The sequence below is a fragment of the Lagenorhynchus albirostris genome, chromosome 12 (assembly GCF_949774975.1).
Source record: "Lagenorhynchus albirostris chromosome 12, mLagAlb1.1, whole genome shotgun sequence".
Classification (NCBI taxonomy): Eukaryota; Metazoa; Chordata; class Mammalia; order Artiodactyla; family Delphinidae; genus Lagenorhynchus; species Lagenorhynchus albirostris.
The window spans coordinates 31,938,936-31,959,268 of record NC_083106.1 but is presented as its reverse complement, the minus strand read 5'-3'; the positions used below and the strand labels follow the sequence as shown (position 1 = coordinate 31,959,268).

Genomic DNA, 20,333 nt, shown 5'->3' with positions numbered 1-20,333 from the left:
GTCTTTGTTGCTGTGCGCGGGCTTTCTCTAATGGCGGCGAGCGGGGGCTACTCTTTGTTGTAGTGCACAGGCTTCTCATTGCGGTGGCTTCTCTTGTTGCGGAGCACGGGCTGTAGGTGCACGGGCGTCAGTAGTTGTGGCACGCAGCCTCAGTAGTTGTGGCTTGCGGGCTCTAGAGCACAGGCTCAGTAGTTGTGGCGCATGGGCTTAGTTGCTCCGTGGCCTGTGGGATCTTCCCGAACCAGGGCTCGAACCCGTGTCCCCTACATTGGCAGGCAGATTCTTAACCACTGCGCCACCAGGGAGGTCCCCCTCATTGTTTTTTAACCATTGTATATGGCTGTACCACAACTGTCCTTTACTGATGGACAGTCAGGTTGTTTCCAGTTTTCTAACATTACAAACAGTGCTGTAGTCCATGAATCACCTTTTACATTTTTTTATACATGTAAGTATCTATAGGATAAATTTCTAGAGGTAGAAGGGCTGAATTGGAGGATATGTTCTTGAAAATTGATCTCCATGGAGGTTGGTTCAATCAATAGCGCCACCATCGGTATATGAGAGGGCTTGCATCTCCATATTCTTATAACATAGGATTTTTAAATGTAAGGAGTTAACTAATTTCATCACCACCTAATGTTTCTAGATTACTAGTGGTACAGGGTAGGCTAGGGCTTCCAGAGATTTCTTTGCATGGGAGATGGAGGAAGTGCATCCATTCGATACATGATTCCCAGGGAGAGCCAAGTTGCACAGCTTTGGTTTAGAGACAAGGAGCGGTGCAGGAGAGAGAGAAGAGGTAATTCTGAGGACAGTGTTAAAATGTCATTTAGTCTGTCCTCCAACCCTTTTGCTGAATTCTTAGGGCAAGGAAATTGTAATAAAAATGAGTAAAAGCTAAGTGAACTGTTTCACAAAAGAGGGACTTTGGGAGTATAATACATTTGCATTGGTACCAGCAGTAATGGTCTTCACCTTCAGTAAAATTACCAGCTCCTTGATGAGGCCTCCGCAATGGGCATTGGTGGGAGCACATTGGGTGTCAGTACCCTTGATATTAGCCATTGTCAGCCATAACATAGGTGAGTGGGAATCAGAAGCTGCGTGGATGCAGTTGCTGGGTATCTGATCTCGAAAGCTGTCGCTTTTGACATCAGCAGTGGCTGGAGACCATTAGCATTTAGAAGAGGTTAGGAGAAAAGTGGTAGATCTTGGCTAATAACACAGAGGACCCATCATGGTACATATTTAAGATACTTCCTTAGGAAATCTCAGCAGCATTAACAAGAGATTTGGGGTATGATTTTCTGCAAATGAGAAATTCTGTTTGTGACTTTTATTGTGAGTGACCGTTACCTACCTGGTTTTCAGGCCCGTGGAATACAGGTTACTCGTGGGATGATGGAACAGTACCAGGTGAAATTTAAAGAAAATATAAAGCATAGCATTTCTAAGTACTAAAAAAAAAAAAAATTGCTTAACTCTTAGAAGCACAATTTGTTGAAGTGAAAAGGCTTTGTATGTTTGTATACAAGTGCACACACTTAGAGAAGATGAAAAAGGAGGATGACTTAGGGTGTCATAAAACCAGCTTCTGTTCAAATAATATTGGTTGCCGGTTGTTCTACCTGATTAGGAGATGGTGGGAAAATGCCTAATCTATTGTAGCTGTTCAGACTTCATGCGATAGTGAAAGTAGCCAGTGGCTTCAAAATTGGATAAAGGAAAGGACAATGTAGTGAATATTTTTATGCTATAATATTTTATACAAAATGTCCACAAGCCTTAGAATGAAACAATGGATGGAAACAATTTTTATAAATTTTAGATATGTGCTTGCAGGCAGAGCATACTGTATAACATTACCAGTGTTTTGTATAGCAAAAGCATATTCTAATTATTTCCTAAAATATGTAATAAACATTTACTGCAGCTTTTGTACAGTGATAGCTTTTAGATTACCCCGATTTTCTATTCCTCCTCCTGGTCACAGACAGCATTTTTGCTCTTGTAAATTTCATACCTTTATGGTTTTTAGGTAGGAAAAGACCAGAAATCTACTTGTGTTGAATATGTGTCTCAATGACATTTTGTTAATGAGCGTGTATTTGATGGCACTTAACTAAAAAGGATACATGTTGTACTGATGTACATAAATCGAGAACTTGGGACCTAGTAAACTGCTTTCTGGACTTGTTGTGTTCCAAGGAGTAAAATGGGGAAAAGTAGGCTTAGCCAGATTCTCGGAGGGGTAAGACTTTGAGACAGCACAAGACGGTGGTTGAGAAAAAAGCCCAGGGTTGGAATCAGACTGACCTGGGTTAAAATCCTGGGTATGCCACCAAGTGTGGTTTTGGGTGAGTTACTGAACTCTGCACTTTTTTCAGTGTCGACTAGAGGGATGATAGAACCCATGTTTCTGTGAGAAACAAATAAATGAAAAAGTTTGTGTAAGTTTTCTGATGTTTTGAATGCTTTTCTGGAAGAAGATGCGATTGAATTAATAAATGAAAAAATTTTCTTATTAAAGGATCACTCAGGTTTTACCTGGTTTATCCACCAGGGGGAAAATTATTCTGTCACTCTACTATCTATCAGGAAAAGCTTCCACTCCTACCTTAGAAAGTCAGGTTTGTTGCTGATCTTTATGTATTTAGTGAGGTAGGAGTCATAGAGAACTTCAGTATGAGTCTTAATTTATTTCATATTTTTACTATTTCTTAGATTAATTCTTCCTCAGGCCTTTACAACCTATTTCCTGTTTTGAGGATTAAGTCTTAATGATAAAGGAAGAAAGAATATTGAAGCATCTAGTAAACTCCAACAGAAGATAGCTGTAATTCAAAGAAACACAGGGTTTTGTTTTGGTTTTTTCCTATTGACTATTTAAAATGTGGAATGTAGTGTAATAACCACCCTGGACCCTTCACTCGTCTTTATCTTCACAGTTCCAACATGTTGCCAGTCTTATTTCACCATTTTACCCCTTAATTAATTTGTAGCAACTTCCTCACCTTATATCACTTCATTTCACAATTTCAGCTTGTATCTCTAAAATACAAGGAAGACCTCCTCTCTTTAAAGTATGTATCATCATCATCCCTCAAAAAAAAAGCAATGGTATTTCTCTAATATCATCAAATAGTCAGTTGGTGTTCATATTTCTCCTCCTGTCGAATCATCTTTTTTTTTTTTTTTAAGATTTTTTGATGTGGACCATTTTAAAAAAAATTTTCTTTCTTTATTTTTATTTTTGGCTGCGTTGGGTCTTCGTTGCTGCGCATGGGCTTTCTCTAGTTGCGGTGAGCGAGGGCTGCTCTTCGTTGAAGTGCGTGGGCTTCTCATTGCGGTGTCTTCTGTTGTTGCAGAGCACAGGCTCTAGACGTGCGGGCTTCAGTAGTTGTGGCTCGCGGGCTCTAGAGCACAGGCTCAGTAGTTGTGGCACATGGGCTTAGTTGCTCTGTGGCATGTGGGATCTTCCTGGACCAGGGCTCGAACCTGTGTCTCCTGCGTTGGCAGGCAGATTCTTAACCACTGCGCCACCAGGGAAGCCCGATGTGGACCATTTTTTAAAGTCTTTATTGAATATGTTACCGTATTGCTTCTGTTTTATGTTTTGGGTTTTTGGCCCCGAGGCATGTGGGATCTTAGCTCCCCAAGCAGGGATCAAACCCACACACCCTGCATTGGAAGGCGAAGCCTTAACCACTGGACTGCCAGGGAAGTCCCTAATAATCTTTTTTTTTTTTTTAAATAATTTAAATCAGGGTTCAAGCAAGATCTATGAAATGCAGTATTGCGATTGGTTAATATGTCTCTTAACCTAAATTTCAAATTTCCTCTTTCATTTGTTTATTAGTTATTCCTTACAATTTTTTGTATGTGCCGAAAACAAGATTTTAATCCTGTATAGCAGTGGCTTTCAGACTTTTTGGTCTCAGGTCTCTTTTATGCTCTAAAAAGTGAAAAACCCAAAGATCTATTGTTTGGTTATATGTATCAATATTTACTGCCTTAGAAATTAAAGTATATTGGTTATTTATTATGACTTATAACATAGTAAACTGATTACCTTAGTATGTATAAGCACAATTTTTATGAACTATAATCACAGTTTCCAAAATTTAAAAGAAAAGGTGAGAGAATTAACACTGTTTTACATTTTTGAAAATCTCTTTAATGTCTGCTTAATAGAAGAGAGCTGGATTCTCATACCTGCTTCTCATTCAGTCTGTTGCAATATTTTGTTTTGGTTGACGCATATGAAGAACATCTGCTTCACACTGGTATGGGGTTGGAAAATGGAGGATTATTTTAAGTTTTTCATTTAATGATGGACACTCTTCTTTAATATTACACCAAAACTTGACATGTGGTAGTTTCTTAAAGGTTAGTTGCAGTGTGCAATTTGAAATCCTATCAGTGAGCTTTCTGTACTCTGTCACATTAAAATCCATCAGTCTGTGTTACACTTTGAATGGATCCTTTAGCCATGCATAATTTTGTAACTGTAAGCATTGGTCATTTGGAAAAATCACTTCACTGAGTTATGTAGATCTTCCAAATGTTGAATATTTCATTATGAAATATTTTAAAAAATCATATTCATGAATATCACCACCCATCTCCTTAGAAAAGTCTATAGCTTTGGGGAAGCTGTCAGGCTCATGGTGGTGGATACAGGTTTTCCAAAATGCTGAAATTGTATCATTAGTAACGAATGCTGTCAGTGTGACAGAATATTTTCCAAATATCCAAACTTGAATAAACATCGTTTTTTAAGTAAAAGTGGAATTCCATAAAAAAAAAAGCAGCTTGTTCAGCTTGCATCTCAAACAGTTCACAAGTGCTTTCCCTTGAGGCAGCCTTGGTATTTTGCCATGCCCGAGCACTTTGTGCATACTTCTGTTTCATCACACAGAATATTAAAAAGATATATATTCAAATATCGACATAATAAAATTTATTATTTTACTTCATCACAGGTGGTTCTTAGTGAATCTGACATTTGTTTACTGTGAGTGCATGCTGCTGAAGAATAAAATGACTGCTACTGCAGCTGGGTACCACAGCTTCAGCAGTTTTATCCACTATTGCTTTGCACCATCAGTGTAAATATCAACATAGTGAAGAAGGCAAATAACGTGTTAATATTTTCATGAAAGTAATTTTGACTTCTTGGACCTTTTGGGAAGGTCTCAGGGTTCCCAGTACAATCCATGTTTTGCTTCTTATGTCTTTATGGTGTGATTTCACATGTTCCTTTGTCTCTGGTATTTCCTGTAAATAGACTTGATCACAACAGATTTGATTTAGTTTTTTCCTGGCAAGAATACTTCATAGATGGTGTTGGGTTGGTAGATATTCTTAGAAGGCATTGATGATCGTTGCTAGAGTCATTATTTTAATGGTTGCAAATGGCTATGTTTCAGTTCTATCATTCCTTCTCTATTTATTAGCAAGAATTTTTTTCTGAAAGGAAACTTCTTCTCACCAATGATTTGGTTACCCTGAGATACACTTTTTATCGATCTCATGCAATATAGGCAGGATAAGTCCTTGTTTATTTTTCCAAATAATAAGTTGGTTGGTTCCCTTGTATAATCAAAAGGTGATCAATGAGGTGTTCTTGGTTGGTTTGTTTGTTTTGAATATCGTTGTGAACTCATAATGATTTAAACTTATTTGATGTGTTTCAATTCACTGCAGCTAATATCCTTACTTTGGCCAACAGAAGCCTCTTCAAGTTTGCTTCTGAGTCCCTTTGGTATGACCTCTGCTGTCTTTGATAGCTTCCTTGCTTTTTTATTTGACAAGATGTTCCAGGCTCACCTTGCACATTTCCTGCCACTTCTGGGAAGGCCTGGGAGAAATGGTATTTAGAGACCACAATCTGAATACTAGGCTGTTAATTACTATTGATTGGTGGTTGTTTCTAGAGTTTGTCAGTGGGCAAAGCTAGAAAATATGCATATTTTTTAAACATAAAATGCATCATGAAATTATACAGATACTTCCATTCAGATTTAGGACCCATTGATCTTCGATCACTTGTCAGTGACACCAACATAATTATTTATTTGTTTTATCCCATACCACACAGACAGCAGTTTCAGAATAACAATACTACCTCCAATGGATATATGATTACGAAAAAGTTTGTTTTGAAAATGAAAATTAAGAGCATTATCACAGTGTAGCTAGCCAAATTGGTTATCTTAACATAGCCTAATTGTGTTTGCTGTACATTTGGAGACTGTTTTCCTGTTTCTCAGAACATCAACTTGGCAGATATTTCTACTGAGTTAAATAAATCAATTTCATGAAAGAATCAATCATACTGTATATTCATTGTATTGATAGAACAGACTTACCTGTCAAATTTAGTGTAGATGGCATTCAATAATGGACTGAATTTTCTTGTTCTTTTTTAAAGTCTAAATGGCCTCTTTTTCAACATTTTATACTGGATACTATCCTTTAGCCACATCTACTCTCTTTTGAATGTCTTGGGGTGGGGGGAACTCCTTAGAGGGTGAAGAATTCTATCCATATGTCATCATGGTTTTTTGTTCTAAGTGAATATGCTATGAAACAGTGAATTCCTCTTCTAACAAAGCAAAAATTTACCACGGCACTTTTTGTTTAACCTAGAACTTTTATTTATATTTTCTCCTGTAATTTACCATGGATTGCACTAGGAAAAATATGTTTGAAGCAATTATTTCTAAATCTCTGGGTATGGGATATTATGATCAAGAAAATTATGTAATTAAGGGAAATTGAAGCAATGACCACTAAAATAAAAACTGATTTGTAGGTAGAATATTTAAGTGATATGCCCTTTTTTCCTTTTCCAGGTTAAAAACAAATCATGACTGAATCTGCCTCTAGCACAAGTGGTCAAGAGTTTGATGTATTCAGTGTTATGGATTGGAAGGATGGAGTAGGTACATTACCAGGAAGTGATTTAAAGGTAAGCTGTCTTTATTACATAAAATTGTGTGTGTGTGTTTATTATTAAAATGAATTTGAGCACATATGTGAAATAAGGATTAAAAGCATTAAGCATAGTGGCTGTAGTTTTTATATGATGCTTGGTCCTCAGCATCTCAAGATGATAAACTGCTGGTGGTTTGGCAGAAGCCTTTGTCAACTGGAGTAGGGGACTTAGAAGTATTTCTGCAGTCTGTACGCATTTTGTAGAAATTCATGTATAGCTTCAAGGAAGATGGTTTCAGGTTTTAGTCTATCAGGATGGCCAATAAATGTAAAAGTGGTAGACTAGAAGGTCTAGCTTTGTATATTTTTTGTAGTAATGGGCTTTGTAACTTGAAGTGAAAAACCACACTCCCTGTGTCCTAGTTTTCTTATTTTAAAACTGGATAATGTTAAAATATTGAATAAACAGGACTGTTCACCTCCCTTAAATTATTTATACTGTAAACTGTAAATATGGATTTTTGTGTAATCACTTGTTCAGAAGCTGGTCCTTCCTGTAAATGAGACTGCTTTTGTATAGCTGAGAACCCTCCTCAGAGAGCACTGCTTCAGTCTGCTCCTTTTCTAGGTGCTCAGCCTGCCCCTTTTCCCCAGCCCCCCAAAGCCACTCCAGGACCACATCTGCTGCACCCTGGGACAGGGTTGTGCAAGCACCCACCTGGAAAGTCAGCCACCCCACCTCTCATTTCTAATTTGCTTTTGCTCTGATCCTGTCTCTGGGACCTTGAACCTGTCCATGGCCCTTTAGACTTTGTGTTTGTACTTAGTCACTCAGGTGTTTGAACATCCGACCTCCCTAACTGGCCGTCTCTTGGCTTGCCTTGCTGATGCTTGGCGTTCTGGCCTGTTCTTGAATAGAAATTCCTGCCCCCTAATATTGACTTCTTGGAATCCAATCCCTTTTAGTGGCCACTTGACAAGTATCTGAGCCAAAACTGTTCTAGTCCATCCTCAGTGGTGAGATTTGGACAGTTCACCTCTTGTTGGAAAAATACTTAGATTTTAGTTGGTTTAGGTTTAATTAAGTGCAGTGTGCCAACACATCTATCTGAGTTTAGTTTAACAAAAATATTGCAGTGAGGTTTAGTGAAATATGGAAAGGAGATTCGGTTTTTAGTTTTAGTTCTATGTGACCTTGAACAAGTCAGTTAATCTCTTTGGGGCCAATTTCCTCTTTGGTAAAATAAGGAATTAAATGAATGCCAAGGGTTTTATCTTCTCTAACATTCTCCAGATGTTCATCTGGATTAGATATGATGGAAATAGAGTGCTGAAATTTTTGAGAAAGAAAAACTCTTCAAGATTCTGTTAGTGTCAGCCTAAATGAGCTTTGTTATTTAAATTCTAAGTTTCACAATCTTTATCTGTAAAATGGGGTTATAGGATCTATGTCATAAGCTGGTTATAAGGATTGAAAAACATATGTAAAACACTTAACAAATTGTATCTTTTCTTGCTTTATGGTATATTATATAAACTGCCTTTTTTTTAATTGCTTCAGCGTCTTATTTTTCTTGTACATTTTTATTCCTTCTGAATGGCTTATTTTTTTTCCCATGTAGGTGGATGATGAAATTTATAATTTTTGTTCAGTTAGATTTTGACAATAGAGTGAAGTCTCCATCCCTAAGAAATTTAGATTGCCTAAAGGTTTTCTAAGCAATGGATTTTAGGAATTAACCTATTACTTTTATAAAGGTAATCAGATAGTTAAGCCACTTAGTGGGTATTATCGTCTGGGTTATTTGATTTGACTTTTAGACTCATCTAATTACTTGGGTAATTGCCATGTATCCAGTTCACTTTATCTGCTGTTGACAGATACCCTATTTAAAAAAATAATTTAAAAAAATTTTCTACTTTATAACCCTTTTTATCCGAGGAGATTCAAAGACTAGCCAGTTGATTATATTGCTTAGGATATTTGATTCATTTGCTCCTCGTATTACAATTTGAGCTGCCTAAGAGAACTGATCAAGCAATTGATTTTTCATAATTAAGTTATTGGAAAGAACTTTGAATAAATCATGCAGTTTACTCTCCCGCATCATGCTCTGCCTATTTGACACTGGAAGCTTCTCTTTTTTAATGGGCGAAGGCATGTGGCTTTCTTAATGTGCGATCCCTAAGACAACCCAGCTGAGGTTAATTCAGCTAATACGTAGAAGTTGGTTTCTTATCATGGGAACAGGTTTTAATATGCTTCAGTTTATTGCCATTTTTTTTTTATTGCCATTTTGAAAGAACTTTTCTCTGTAAAAGCCTCATAACTGCTGGCCAGTCAAGTGATATCGCTCTTCTGCTTAAAATCCTTTAGCAGTTTCCTGTATCCTTCGTGATAAAGTTCAAACCCCTTAAGTTTACCACAAGAATTTTTTGGTGGTCTAGCCCCTACTTTCCTCTCCAGCTGCATCTCATTTCACTCCTCTGTGCCACCCTGTTTCCAGCCCAGCCAACTAGCTCACACCTTGGTCCCTTTTTACTGGTCCCTGTTGCTGGCATCCCCATTCCCCCCTTCACACTGGGCTAACCAACCCTTATATAAAACAGAGCACAAAATCTCCTTATTTGGGTGCAGTAGCAGAAAGAATAGAGAATTTATTCTCTGGTGGGCACTTAACCTATGTCTTTTAATTCTCTTATTTAACCCATTTGGGGGAGTTTCTGTCACTGTTGTCAGTTTACAGATGGGGAAACAGAGGCCCGGAATGCTTAAGTCACTTGCTCAAGCAAGGTCAGACAGTGCGTTACTGGCAGAACTGGGTCTTAAAACCAGGCTTTTCTGATTTTAAAACTGATTTACTTACCACTACTATTCTACTAACAAGAGAAACGTTTTCATATCAAAAGAGATGAAAGGGAAATGTTACAGCAATTTAGAGGAGGTATTATGTTAGCTGGAGGGATCAGGAAGGCTTTGGAAGCAGATGTCATGTGAGGTTTAGGTGCCTGAAAATAGGTGGGAAACTGTGTGAAGACTTTTGGGGGCAGGGATGGGAGGAGGGAGAGAAAGGGGCATACAGAAGAGGGGCTAGCATCCGAAAGTATAGTGTTAGGGAAGAACAACAAGTGTCCACCGGACCTCTTGAAAATATTGTAGTCATTAGCAAGACATTTTTACTTAAACAAACTTTGTAAACTTTACCGTTGCCTAATTTGTTCCTTTAAAATGCAAATCTGTGTTTGTAGATTAATATCTCAGGGCCAGCTGTAAGAACAGGCAGGCGACTAAGTGATAAGGCTTGTGGAAAGATGCATGGTAGGGCTTGCTGTCCCTAAGCGATTCTCTGCCTAAACTTCTTATGATTTCTGAAATTTATCTGCAGAGAATTATTCCTCTGGGTTATAAGGATTTAGTCTTCCAGAGTCCCTCAGTAAAATGTCAGTACACTCCTGAGAGTGATAGCATCTTATCTCAAAAGAATAGTTGCCACTTAACCAAGAGCAAGACCCAGCACCAGTGATGCAGAAACCCAACTGGAAAATTCACTGCGCTCTTATTGCAGGGTTTTGCCTTGTCTTGTTTGACGTTCAGAACAGTGTAGTTACTAAATATCTTTGTCCTTGAAACAGATTGCTAAGTAGAACTCCTATTTCAGCACTGAAAGTAATGAAAACAGTAATCTCAGCAGTGTCTTTTAATGATCTGTTATTAAAGATAGGCACAAATAGGCTAAAGATCCTTTGCCTCTATAAGCAAAAATAAAGAGAATGAATCAAATAAAAGGTAGCTTAAGCCAAGACAAACAAACGAAACCTTTTCAACCCCTTATATATTTCAGGCGTAATTGTTTTCTGATTGACCTACATGTATCCACTAACAGAAGTTACGGTGTCAGCTGATATGCTTGATTTGCTTAATAAAGCCCTTTTGTAAAGTTTATAATTTTGACATTCTTGATTGTAGAATGGAGTCAGTTGCTCATTTTTTATAGTGCTTTTCAGATGTCTAGGTTAAAAGAACTAATAACTTTTAAAAAAGTGATTATATCTAGTTTCTATAGTTGCAGCACCATTCATAAAAGCATTACCAATTTCAGAATTTGAGTATTTTATTGGGGAAAAAAATGTTAGGAAATGTGTCAGCCTTTCTGGAATTTCATCAGTGGAACTCAGTAATGTTAGCAGCACCTAACTAACAGCCTATGCTGTCCAACATTTTTTACAGTAGGAATATTGTGGAAGACAAAAAAATTGAGATGTCAAAAAATTGATCTGTGTCTTTTTTGCATATGATAGGATACTTTAAAAACACTTTGAGGTTAATTTTTTATTATAAGTTACAGGTGTACACTATAGTGATTCACAGTTTTCAAAGGTTATACTCCATTTATAGTTAATATAAAATATTGGTTATATTACACATGTTGTACAATATATCCTTGTAGCTTATTTTATACCTAATAGTTTATACCTCTTAATGCCCTACCCCATGTTGCCCCTCCCCCCCCCACTGGTAACCACTAGTTTGTTCTCTATATCTGTGAGTGTGGTTCTTTTTGTTATATTCACTGGTTTGTTGTATCAATATTTTTTAGATTCCACATATGAGTGATACCATATAGTATTTGTCTTTCTCTGTCTGATTTGTTTCACTTAGCATAATGCCCTCCAATTCCATCCATGTTGCTGCAAATGGCAAAATTTCATTCTTTTTTATGGCTGAGTAGTATTCCATTGTGTGTGTGTGTGTGTGTGTGTGTGTGTGTGTGTGTGTGTGTTATATATATATATATAATATATAGTATGTGATATACATATCTCTCTCACATCTTCTATATCCATTCATCTGTTGATGGACACTAGGTTGCTCACATATCTTGGCAATTGTAAATAATGCTGCTATGATCATTGGGTTGCATGTATCTTTTCAAATTAGTGTTTTTGGGTTTTTGGATATATTCCCAGGAGTGGAATTATTGGGTCATATGGTAGTTCTATTTTTAGTTTTTCGAGAAACCTCCACACTGTTCTCCACAGTGGGTGCGCCAATTTACATTCCCATCAACAGTGTAGGAGGGTTCCCTTTTCTCCACATCTTTGCCAACATTTGTTATTTGTATCCTTTTTGATGATGGCCATTCTGACAGGTGTGAGGTGATATCTCATTGGGGTTTTGATTTGCATTTCCCTGATGATTAGTGATGTTGAGCATCTTTTCATGTGTCTGTTGGCCATTTGTATGTCTTTTTTGGAAAAATGTCTATTCAGTTCTTCCGCCCATTTTTTAATTGGGCTGCTTGTTTTTTCGTGTTGAGTTGTATGAGCTGTTTATATATGTTGGATATTAACCCCTCATTGGTCATATCATTTGCAAATATTTCCTCCCATTCTGTAGGTTATCTTTTCCTTTTGTTGATGATTACCTTTGTTGTGCAAAAGCTTTTACGTTTAAATAGGTCCCCCCTTTTTTGGCCTTTATTTCCTTTGTTTTAGGAGATAGACCCCCCCAAACTATTGCTATAATTTATGTCAAAGAGTGTTCTATGTTTTCCTCTCGAAGTTTTATGGTATCCAGTCTTACATTTAGATCTTTAATCCATTTTGAGTTTATTTTTATATATAGTGTTAGAGAATGTTCTGATTTTTGAAATAAAGTAACTTTGGTTAGAGTAGATTTTTAAATATTTTTCAGAGTTATAGGATGCCTTTGAGAATATGATAAAACTTATAAACTCTATCTCCAGATAAATATATATGTGCCCTTGGGCTTCCCTGGTGGCGCAGTGGTTGAGAGTCTGCCTGCCGATGCAGGGGACACGGGTTCGTGCCCCGGTCCAGGAAGATCCCACAATGCCGCAGAGCGGCTGGGCCCGTGAGCCATGGCCACTGAGCCTGCGCGTCCGGAGCCTGTGCTCCGCAATGGGAGAGGCCACAACAGTGAGAGGCCCGTGTACCGCCAAAAAAAATATATATATATATATATATATATATATATATGCCCTTAACCATAATTTTGCATATATTTCCTGAGATTTATCAACCCCTTAAGTCCGTCCATGGGTCCCTGGCTTACGGGAGTTAACTGTTTCCCTAAGTGCACTGCATCTTTACTTTGTGCTTAGACTGTAGGTCAGTTACTGGCAATAACTATCACGAGAGGGAAAAGATAACTGGAATTAAGTGTTGTGATGTGGGAATATTACCTTTTAACTTTGAAAGTATTGGAACCTAAAACTCCCAGGTGTCATAGGTCTGAATTTTGATTTGAAGATTCCACTCAGCTGTGTTCTCTTTCTCAGTGTTTGAAATGCCAAGGTGTAGTTTAGCAGCAATTTGGAAATTTAAGCCACAGGACACTTTCTGTGTAATGTAAATGTTTTGTGCTATTTCCCACATTTTGTATTTGTCAAAAAAGTTTAAATTAGCATCAGCATATAATAAAAGTAAACTTACTTACCTGGGCTGATGCCAGTTTTTAAAAATTTTTCATTCAGAATTGATTTTCTGCCATAGTTTTTAACATCATCAATTAATAATCATGATGGCTTGGCTTTTCTACTCTTGCCCAGTAGATGGTACTGTCAGCTTTATTTTGAAATATTCTGGTTTCAGAGTTGGTCATTTAAAATTTTATTTTTTTTCAAAAAGTAAAGTTATTTTTAGCTCTTTCCCTTCCAATTGACTTTTTGCCACCTCCTAAACAGACATTTTTAGGTGAACCCACTAGGTTTAGTATATTCATGTTACCTGGGAACTTGTATCTGGAATATGAAATAGGGAGAAAACATTTTCACCTTCCGTAAGTATGTCACTTGTTCAGTCTAGAAAGCTTTTAATAATTGTAGACTATGTGCAGAAAATTGTTTAAGGTGCTATTTTCACCTGGTGGAAAGAATAATTAGTTGTAAATTTTGCTTATGATGTTTCTGACTTGTAGTCTGAATCTAGTTTGGTAAAATAAATCATTCTGTTGGCATGTTGACCAAATAGATTTTTAGATTGGGAAGTGGAAGGCCTTATTTAAATACTTCATATTTGCATGCTCATCTATATTTCTGTGAGAGATCTAAAAACTTTAAGCCGAAAGTTTTATAATCCTTTTGAATTTTGAGCTTTCTGGCTCTTCATCCCCTGTCAAGATTAGTGGATCCCTAATGTCATTCTGTTTTATGGAAAAACAGAAGGAATACAGAATAACTTTGACCTTCATGAAAGTGAGAGTAAACCTAGCTGTTTCAAAGAGAATGGGGCCCCTGCACACAGGTAGTGGTTAAAAGTCTTCAACACATAAACTGTATGTCCAGGAGATTGCAGAAGAACACTTGGTTTGAGGCTCTCCATGAGGTGAGAGGAAATTTTCAATATTTGGGGTCAAAAATGCCCATGAAATCAAGATGCCCTTACTTTTTAGTGATAAAATTGGCCTGAAGCTAGTAAGCTTGTTCACATCTCATAGATATTACCAGTGGTTTAGTTTAGGAGGACTAGAAGTGAATGAATATAACAGAGAATTCTGAAGAGCAGTGAAAGAAAGAGGAGGTATAGGGCCGGGGGTCCCATGACTCATGCTTAGCCTTCCTTCCTCATATCTTGGAATATGGGGATAGGGACATGCAAGTCACAGTTTCTAGAATGATGATATTCCTGCTCTTTGAACTAGGTGAACTTGGGTGAGACAAGTTGATTCTGGGGAAAACAGTAATTCTCCTTTTACTAACTTTGATCATCAAATAAGCAGTAATATGAAACAAGAAAAACAGTCTTAGCAAAAACAAAAAAAAAACAGTGGTTGAAATTATAAGCCATATAAGTGAGCTGGCAACTCCATAGGACAGTGCAGGGGTGGTTGTTTGTATCCTTAAGAAGTTCTTTGTTGCATTGTTCTATTCCCCCTTCCTGAAATTCCAAAATTGGTAAATGCAAAGGGCTTAATAGTGGTAGTGGGCTTTTCTGGATATAATTGTTGAAATTAACTTTATAAAAACGTAGTTCATTTGCTTAAAGACTACATGTGCCAGCCATTAAATGATGACTTTTCTGAGCACTTTTGTAAATTTTGCCTCTTTCTACTATTATCGCTAGTTCCGTGTAAATGAGTTTGGCGCCTTGGAAGTTATTACAGATGAGAGTGAGATGGAAAATGTTAAAAAAGCAACAGCTACCACAACTTGGATGGTACCAACTGCTCAAGAAGGTAAGAACAGGTCATCTGCATTGTCCTTTCTTTTTTTTGTTTTTGAAGGGTTTTAATGTAAGAATATCTAAGGTTTTATAATAGGCTGGAACTTTGAAAATCCTGGGTGATCTTTGTGTCACATATTCTTAGGTAAATTTCTATGATGAAACTAATATGGAACCAGCTTTTATATTTTAAAATAACTATAAAGTGTCTTCTTTCTTTATGCCAGATCTGTCGTAGCATTAGGTTAATTGGAAATTATCAAGTAAATCCATGTTGTAATAGCCTACCCAGGTGATTTAGCCAAAAGCCTGCCACTTTTTTCTCATCTACTCCGATGGTTGTAACTAACACCTAGATGCTGATGACTCCTAAATCTATATCTCCAGCCCCGACCTCTCCCCCGAGCTCCAGGCCCGTATTTCCACCTGCCTACTGGACATCTCCACCTGGATGTCCCACAGGTACCTCAAACTCCACATGTCTGAAATGCGATTCATTTTCTATTTCTTTCTCCCCTCCCCCCAACCTGCTTTTTCTTCTGTAGCCCGTAATATCAATTGATGGTAGCACCATCCACCCAGTGGACAAGCAAGAAGTCTAGGAGTCATCCTGAATTTGTTCTCTCCCAGCCCCATAGCCTGTTACCTAATCCTCTTGGTGTTTATTTCCTAAATACATCTCAGATCTGGCCTTTTCTACCTATCATCACTGCCACTGCCTTAGTTGAGGGCCTAATCACCTCTCACCTGAATTACTGCAGACGGGCTCCTAAAGAATCACTCTGCTTCTGATTTCCCCCAATTTACCCCACACACCGAAGTCAGAGGACCTTGTGTAGATTGCTTATCTGACACTTCACCAACTTCTTATTGTCTCTTTAGCAAAACAGACAAAGATCCGGGTGACCCGCACCCACCTGCTTGCTTTGTGTCTTTGCTCTCTGTTCTGTTCTTTGTATGCTGTGTTCTGACAGGGCCAGCAGCACTGAATGACATAAAATTCTCCCAACGTATCATGCGGTTTCATACTTTCTTGCCTTTTGTGCTCATGCTGTTTCTTCTGGCTGGGATGCTGTTTCTCTCTTTGTCCAGTTGGTAAATTCCTCTTTGGCCTTCAAAACCCTGTTGAGGCTTTATATCAGAAAATCTTTCCTTGACCTCCCCCCGGGAAGGATGAGTCACTTCTTCCTCTGTACTACTTCTGGAACTTGTTCATGCTTCAATTATTGCATGTATCACATTTTATTATAAATATTGGTTTTCTTGTCTGTCTTCTCTTCTAGACTGTGAGCTCTCTTGGGCAAGGTCTATACTGTCATCAGTGTCTAGCGTAAATTGGTGCCTAATAAATGTTTGCTGAATGAATGATTAGCCTAACGATTCAAGCAAAAGGAAATGTGAGCTCCTAGACAATATGGATAATTATGATTTAGGAGATCTTCTGCATTAAAAGTAAAATAGAAAGATGTTGATTCAGCCCATTAAGTAAAAGAGTCACTCATCAAAAACACGATAGAACATAGATAACCCTTTTAAAATTTTGTCAGAAAGATACAGCTGTATAGGAGTCTATGGATGGTTGGTTTCATCTTCCGAATTTAGTGACTAATGAAATTTTCTTCATTTTACTTTGAACTCTGTAGAAAAGGCCTTGGACAAGCTTTTGTTTACCTGTTCTGAAGAATTTTTTTGTGTGTTATGTAAATAATTTGAGTGATTCCTGTCAAGCCCATCCTCTTCTCCCTCCCAAGCGCTGTGTGGTTTGATCATGCATTCATTCATTCAACAAACATTATTCTTTTATTGTGTTGCTAACAAAATTATTAGAAGAAAAAGTCTAAATGTGTTTTGCAATGATTTCTGTCATGGTTTTAACTTTTTTTTCTTCTTTTCGTCTTCTAGTCTTTTCCGAGAAGACTGGGATGCCTTTCAGGTTGAAGGATCCAGTGAAAGTAGAAGGGCTTCAATTCTGTGAGAACTGTTGTCAGTATGGCAACGTAGATGAGTGTCTTTCTGGAGGAAACTATTGCAGCCAGAATTGTGCTCGGCATATCAAAGACAAGTAGGTTTTTGCCCCCATTCCATCTATAAAATGAGTTTTAGAGTCCAAGGTCCTGGTGCTTGGGAATACAGAGGTTTTGTGCTCTCTGATGTCTGTCATCCAAAAATATCTTTTTTCCCCCAGAGACTTTCCCTTTGGAGACACTTGGACCCTGATCCCACTACTGGACTGGTGTCTTTGGTCATGTCTGAACTGAGTTGTGCTGTTCACGTCCGAGCTGCAATACAACCTCTGCCTCTTTCCTTATAGCCTTTTGTTTACATTAATTTTATCGCTCCCCAGCCAAGAGTATTTAGATTTCTTTGGGCTACATACACATTTTAATGATACTCGTGTTTGTGGAAACACACTTTTGTTTATATTTTGGGAGGTCTTAGGTAATTCAGCTAAAACTCCACAAATGGACTGAAGCTTCCCCTGACTGAGAATCCGCTGAATGGCCATAGTGAGTAGTGTGGTAGTTGTGTTACTGCTGACCTCAGGATGGACTGAGGATTCCGAGTCAGGGCCGTCAGCTGTGACTGACGGTGGTGTGACTGCCATTGGGAACTGTCTGACGAGGTCAGCTTCTCACCAACAAGGTGTATTTTCTGTGCATACTTGTATACTACAAATAAATGACTTGGCATTTTATGTTTGAGTGGAGTTTCCCATGTGTTTCAGTCAGAACAGGCTGGAGAATTGTCTGTTTTCGTTAGCCACCTGATGTTTTACAAAGTTACACTTGGCCTTTTTCAGTTGGACTTGGCATTCTTAATAATTGCTAGATCCTTGCTTTAAAATTGCCCCTGAAGACTAGAATATCTCTAAATAATCGATTCTTTCATTAGTATGGATGGCAGCTGTGGAAGACAAATAATTTTAAACTTGTTAGAACCTGTTTCACCTGTAGTGCTGGTGCCCTTTTAAAATTATATCATTAATTACATAATTATAATAATTATATAAATTAATACGTAAGCTGATTTCCACTTTCTGTCTTGACAGTGTTATACATGAGGGTGGTTTGAAGTGTCTCTTATCTATGATATGTACACCATTCTCCTGGTGGTTAACTATTTTTTTAATGAGTTTTGCGTTGCTAATCAGCATGCAGATATTTGATGGGTATTGTCTCCTGTCACTTTTTTGGGTTTATAAATTCAGCAGAGATCAGAAGGAAGAAAGGGACGTGGGAGAAGACAATGAGGAGGAAGATCCTAAGTGTAGTCGGAAGAAGAAGCCCAAGTTATCTCTGAAAGCGGACTCCAAAGAGGAGGAAGAGCGAGATGAGGAGACGGTTAGTACCCACAGGGCCGCGCCTTCGCGGGTAGCACCGCGGCCCAAGGCGCCAGCTCTGGAGCCAGTTACCCGAGTTCACATGTTGGTTCCGTGACCTTGTTTTACCATCAGGAGGTTACCCACCTACCCTCTCTATGTCACTGTCCTCATCTCAAGGTGGGAGTTATAAATAGTAGTACCCCTTCCTCAGGGTGAAGAAGTAGGATGTTCTGGAATTTACTGCTGCAGTGAGAGAGGCACCAGGAGAACCTTCAGTTGCACGAATGAATTTTAGATTCCTCTTGACAGCAAAATGCCAATCCCATTTTGGTAAATTGCAGACAGATCTCATAAAACGATGTGAGTAGGTATAAAATGGCAGATGAATGTCAGGTATATTTAGCTAAAACTAATTCACAATATGCTAATTAAAACATAAACATCCCCTCTCTAAAATATTTATTAGTAACTCTATATGAAAAGAGAGCTTTGAGGTCTCAAAGCATTTTCCTTAAGATCAATATTGAGCAACGATGATTGGCTAGTCACTGTTTTAGGAGTTGGGAATGCAGGGATGAATAAGACAGCAGGAAGACAGGGATTCTTTTCTCAGGGACATTACATTCTTGTTAAGGGGACATAAAATTAACAAAATAAACAGGGGCAGTATCAACCTGTGATGAGCGCTATGCCGAGAATTACAATAGGGCATTAAGATGATCTGACTGCTTTAAGTTGGGTTATCAGGGAGGCCTCCTAGGGAGGGTGGCTTGGACAATGTGATCTGAATGATAAGAAGGAGCCTGATGTAAAGTTGGGAGTGAGAAGCCCCGTGGGGCAGTGGAATTGCTAGGGAAAAGACCATAAGGTAAGAATCCGTGTAGCATGTTTTGTTTAAGGAAATAAAGAAGACAAGGTAGTTGAGCCTTGAGGGCTAGGGGAGAATGGAGTAAGATGAGGCTGAAGAGTTCTGTGTGGTCCAGGGCTTTATGGTAAACCAGAGTAATGGGTTTGCACTTTATGCTGAGTATGATAGGAAGCCATTGGAAAGTTGAAGGCAGGGGAATACTTTGATATGATTAATGTTTTAAAATGATCACTCTAGCTTTGACATGTGAGAGCAAGAGTAGAATCAGGGAAACCAGTTAGGAGTTTATTGCAGTGACTAAATAAGAGGGCTGTTTAAGATAGAAGTCGGCGGATTTGAGATAGATGCTAAAGGTAGGGTTGTCAGGGTGTGTGAGGGAAAGAGAAGAATCAGAGATAACCCTTAGCTTTTGGGCTTGAACTACGGACTGGCTAATCATTCCATTACTTGAGACTGGGAAGGCCAGAGTGGAGTATAGCGTCTAGAGTCCTTTGGCCGTCGTGAGTTTGAGATTCTTATTAGACATCCAAGCGAAGATCCCAAGTAGGCATCTGGATACATGACTGTGGAGCCAGGGAAGAGGTCAGGGCTGGAGATATGGATGAGGGATGTTCGGCAGACAGACGATCTTTAAAACCTAGGGAGAATGATTAGATAAAGAAGAGAAGGGGATTAGGTTGCAGGAGATGTCAGCAGAGGGACTGCGAAAGAGGGGCCAGTGAGGTGTGAGGGAAGCCAGAACAGAGTGGTCCAGGAGCTGAAAGAAGAAAGTGTTTCAAGGAGGTGGGAGCTGTATCTGTACTATAACAGGGTGTAATTCTTGGAAATGTTCTTATTTTGTAAGGACCTCAGGCCAAAAGCAACACAGTTCTCAAGTGACCTATATTCTTACTTTCTTTTAAAAGTTATGAAGTGAAATTGAAGAGTCCAAAAAAAAAAATGCTTTCTGACAGCTCTCTAACTTTTCATCGGTGCCAATTTCATGAACTTTTTAAAATCATAAACTTTTCTTCC

The 20,333-nt window shown here is 38.3% G+C and overlaps 1 protein-coding gene across 5 annotated transcripts in view; it reads left to right on the top strand.

Annotated features, from left to right (window-relative positions):
* L3MBTL3 (L3MBTL histone methyl-lysine binding protein 3) overlaps nucleotides 1–20,333 on the top strand; it is a 117,023-nt gene that overhangs the window by 14,774 nt on the left and 81,916 nt on the right. For 2 of the 5 annotated variants that reach the window (XM_060167277.1, XM_060167276.1), the window contains exons 3-7: nucleotides 6,864–6,979; nucleotides 15,031–15,142; nucleotides 15,517–15,591; nucleotides 17,032–17,191; nucleotides 18,338–18,470. In XM_060167277.1, the coding sequence (XP_060023260.1) occupies nucleotides 6,878–6,979; nucleotides 15,031–15,142; nucleotides 15,517–15,591; nucleotides 17,032–17,191; nucleotides 18,338–18,470 (582 nt within the window). In that variant the 5' untranslated portion in view covers nucleotides 6,864–6,877. The remainder of the gene's footprint in view (nucleotides 1–6,863; nucleotides 6,980–15,030; nucleotides 15,143–15,516; nucleotides 15,592–17,031; nucleotides 17,192–18,337; nucleotides 18,471–20,333) is intronic. The other 3 variants (XM_060167278.1, XM_060167280.1, XM_060167279.1) reach the window with 3 other exon arrangements.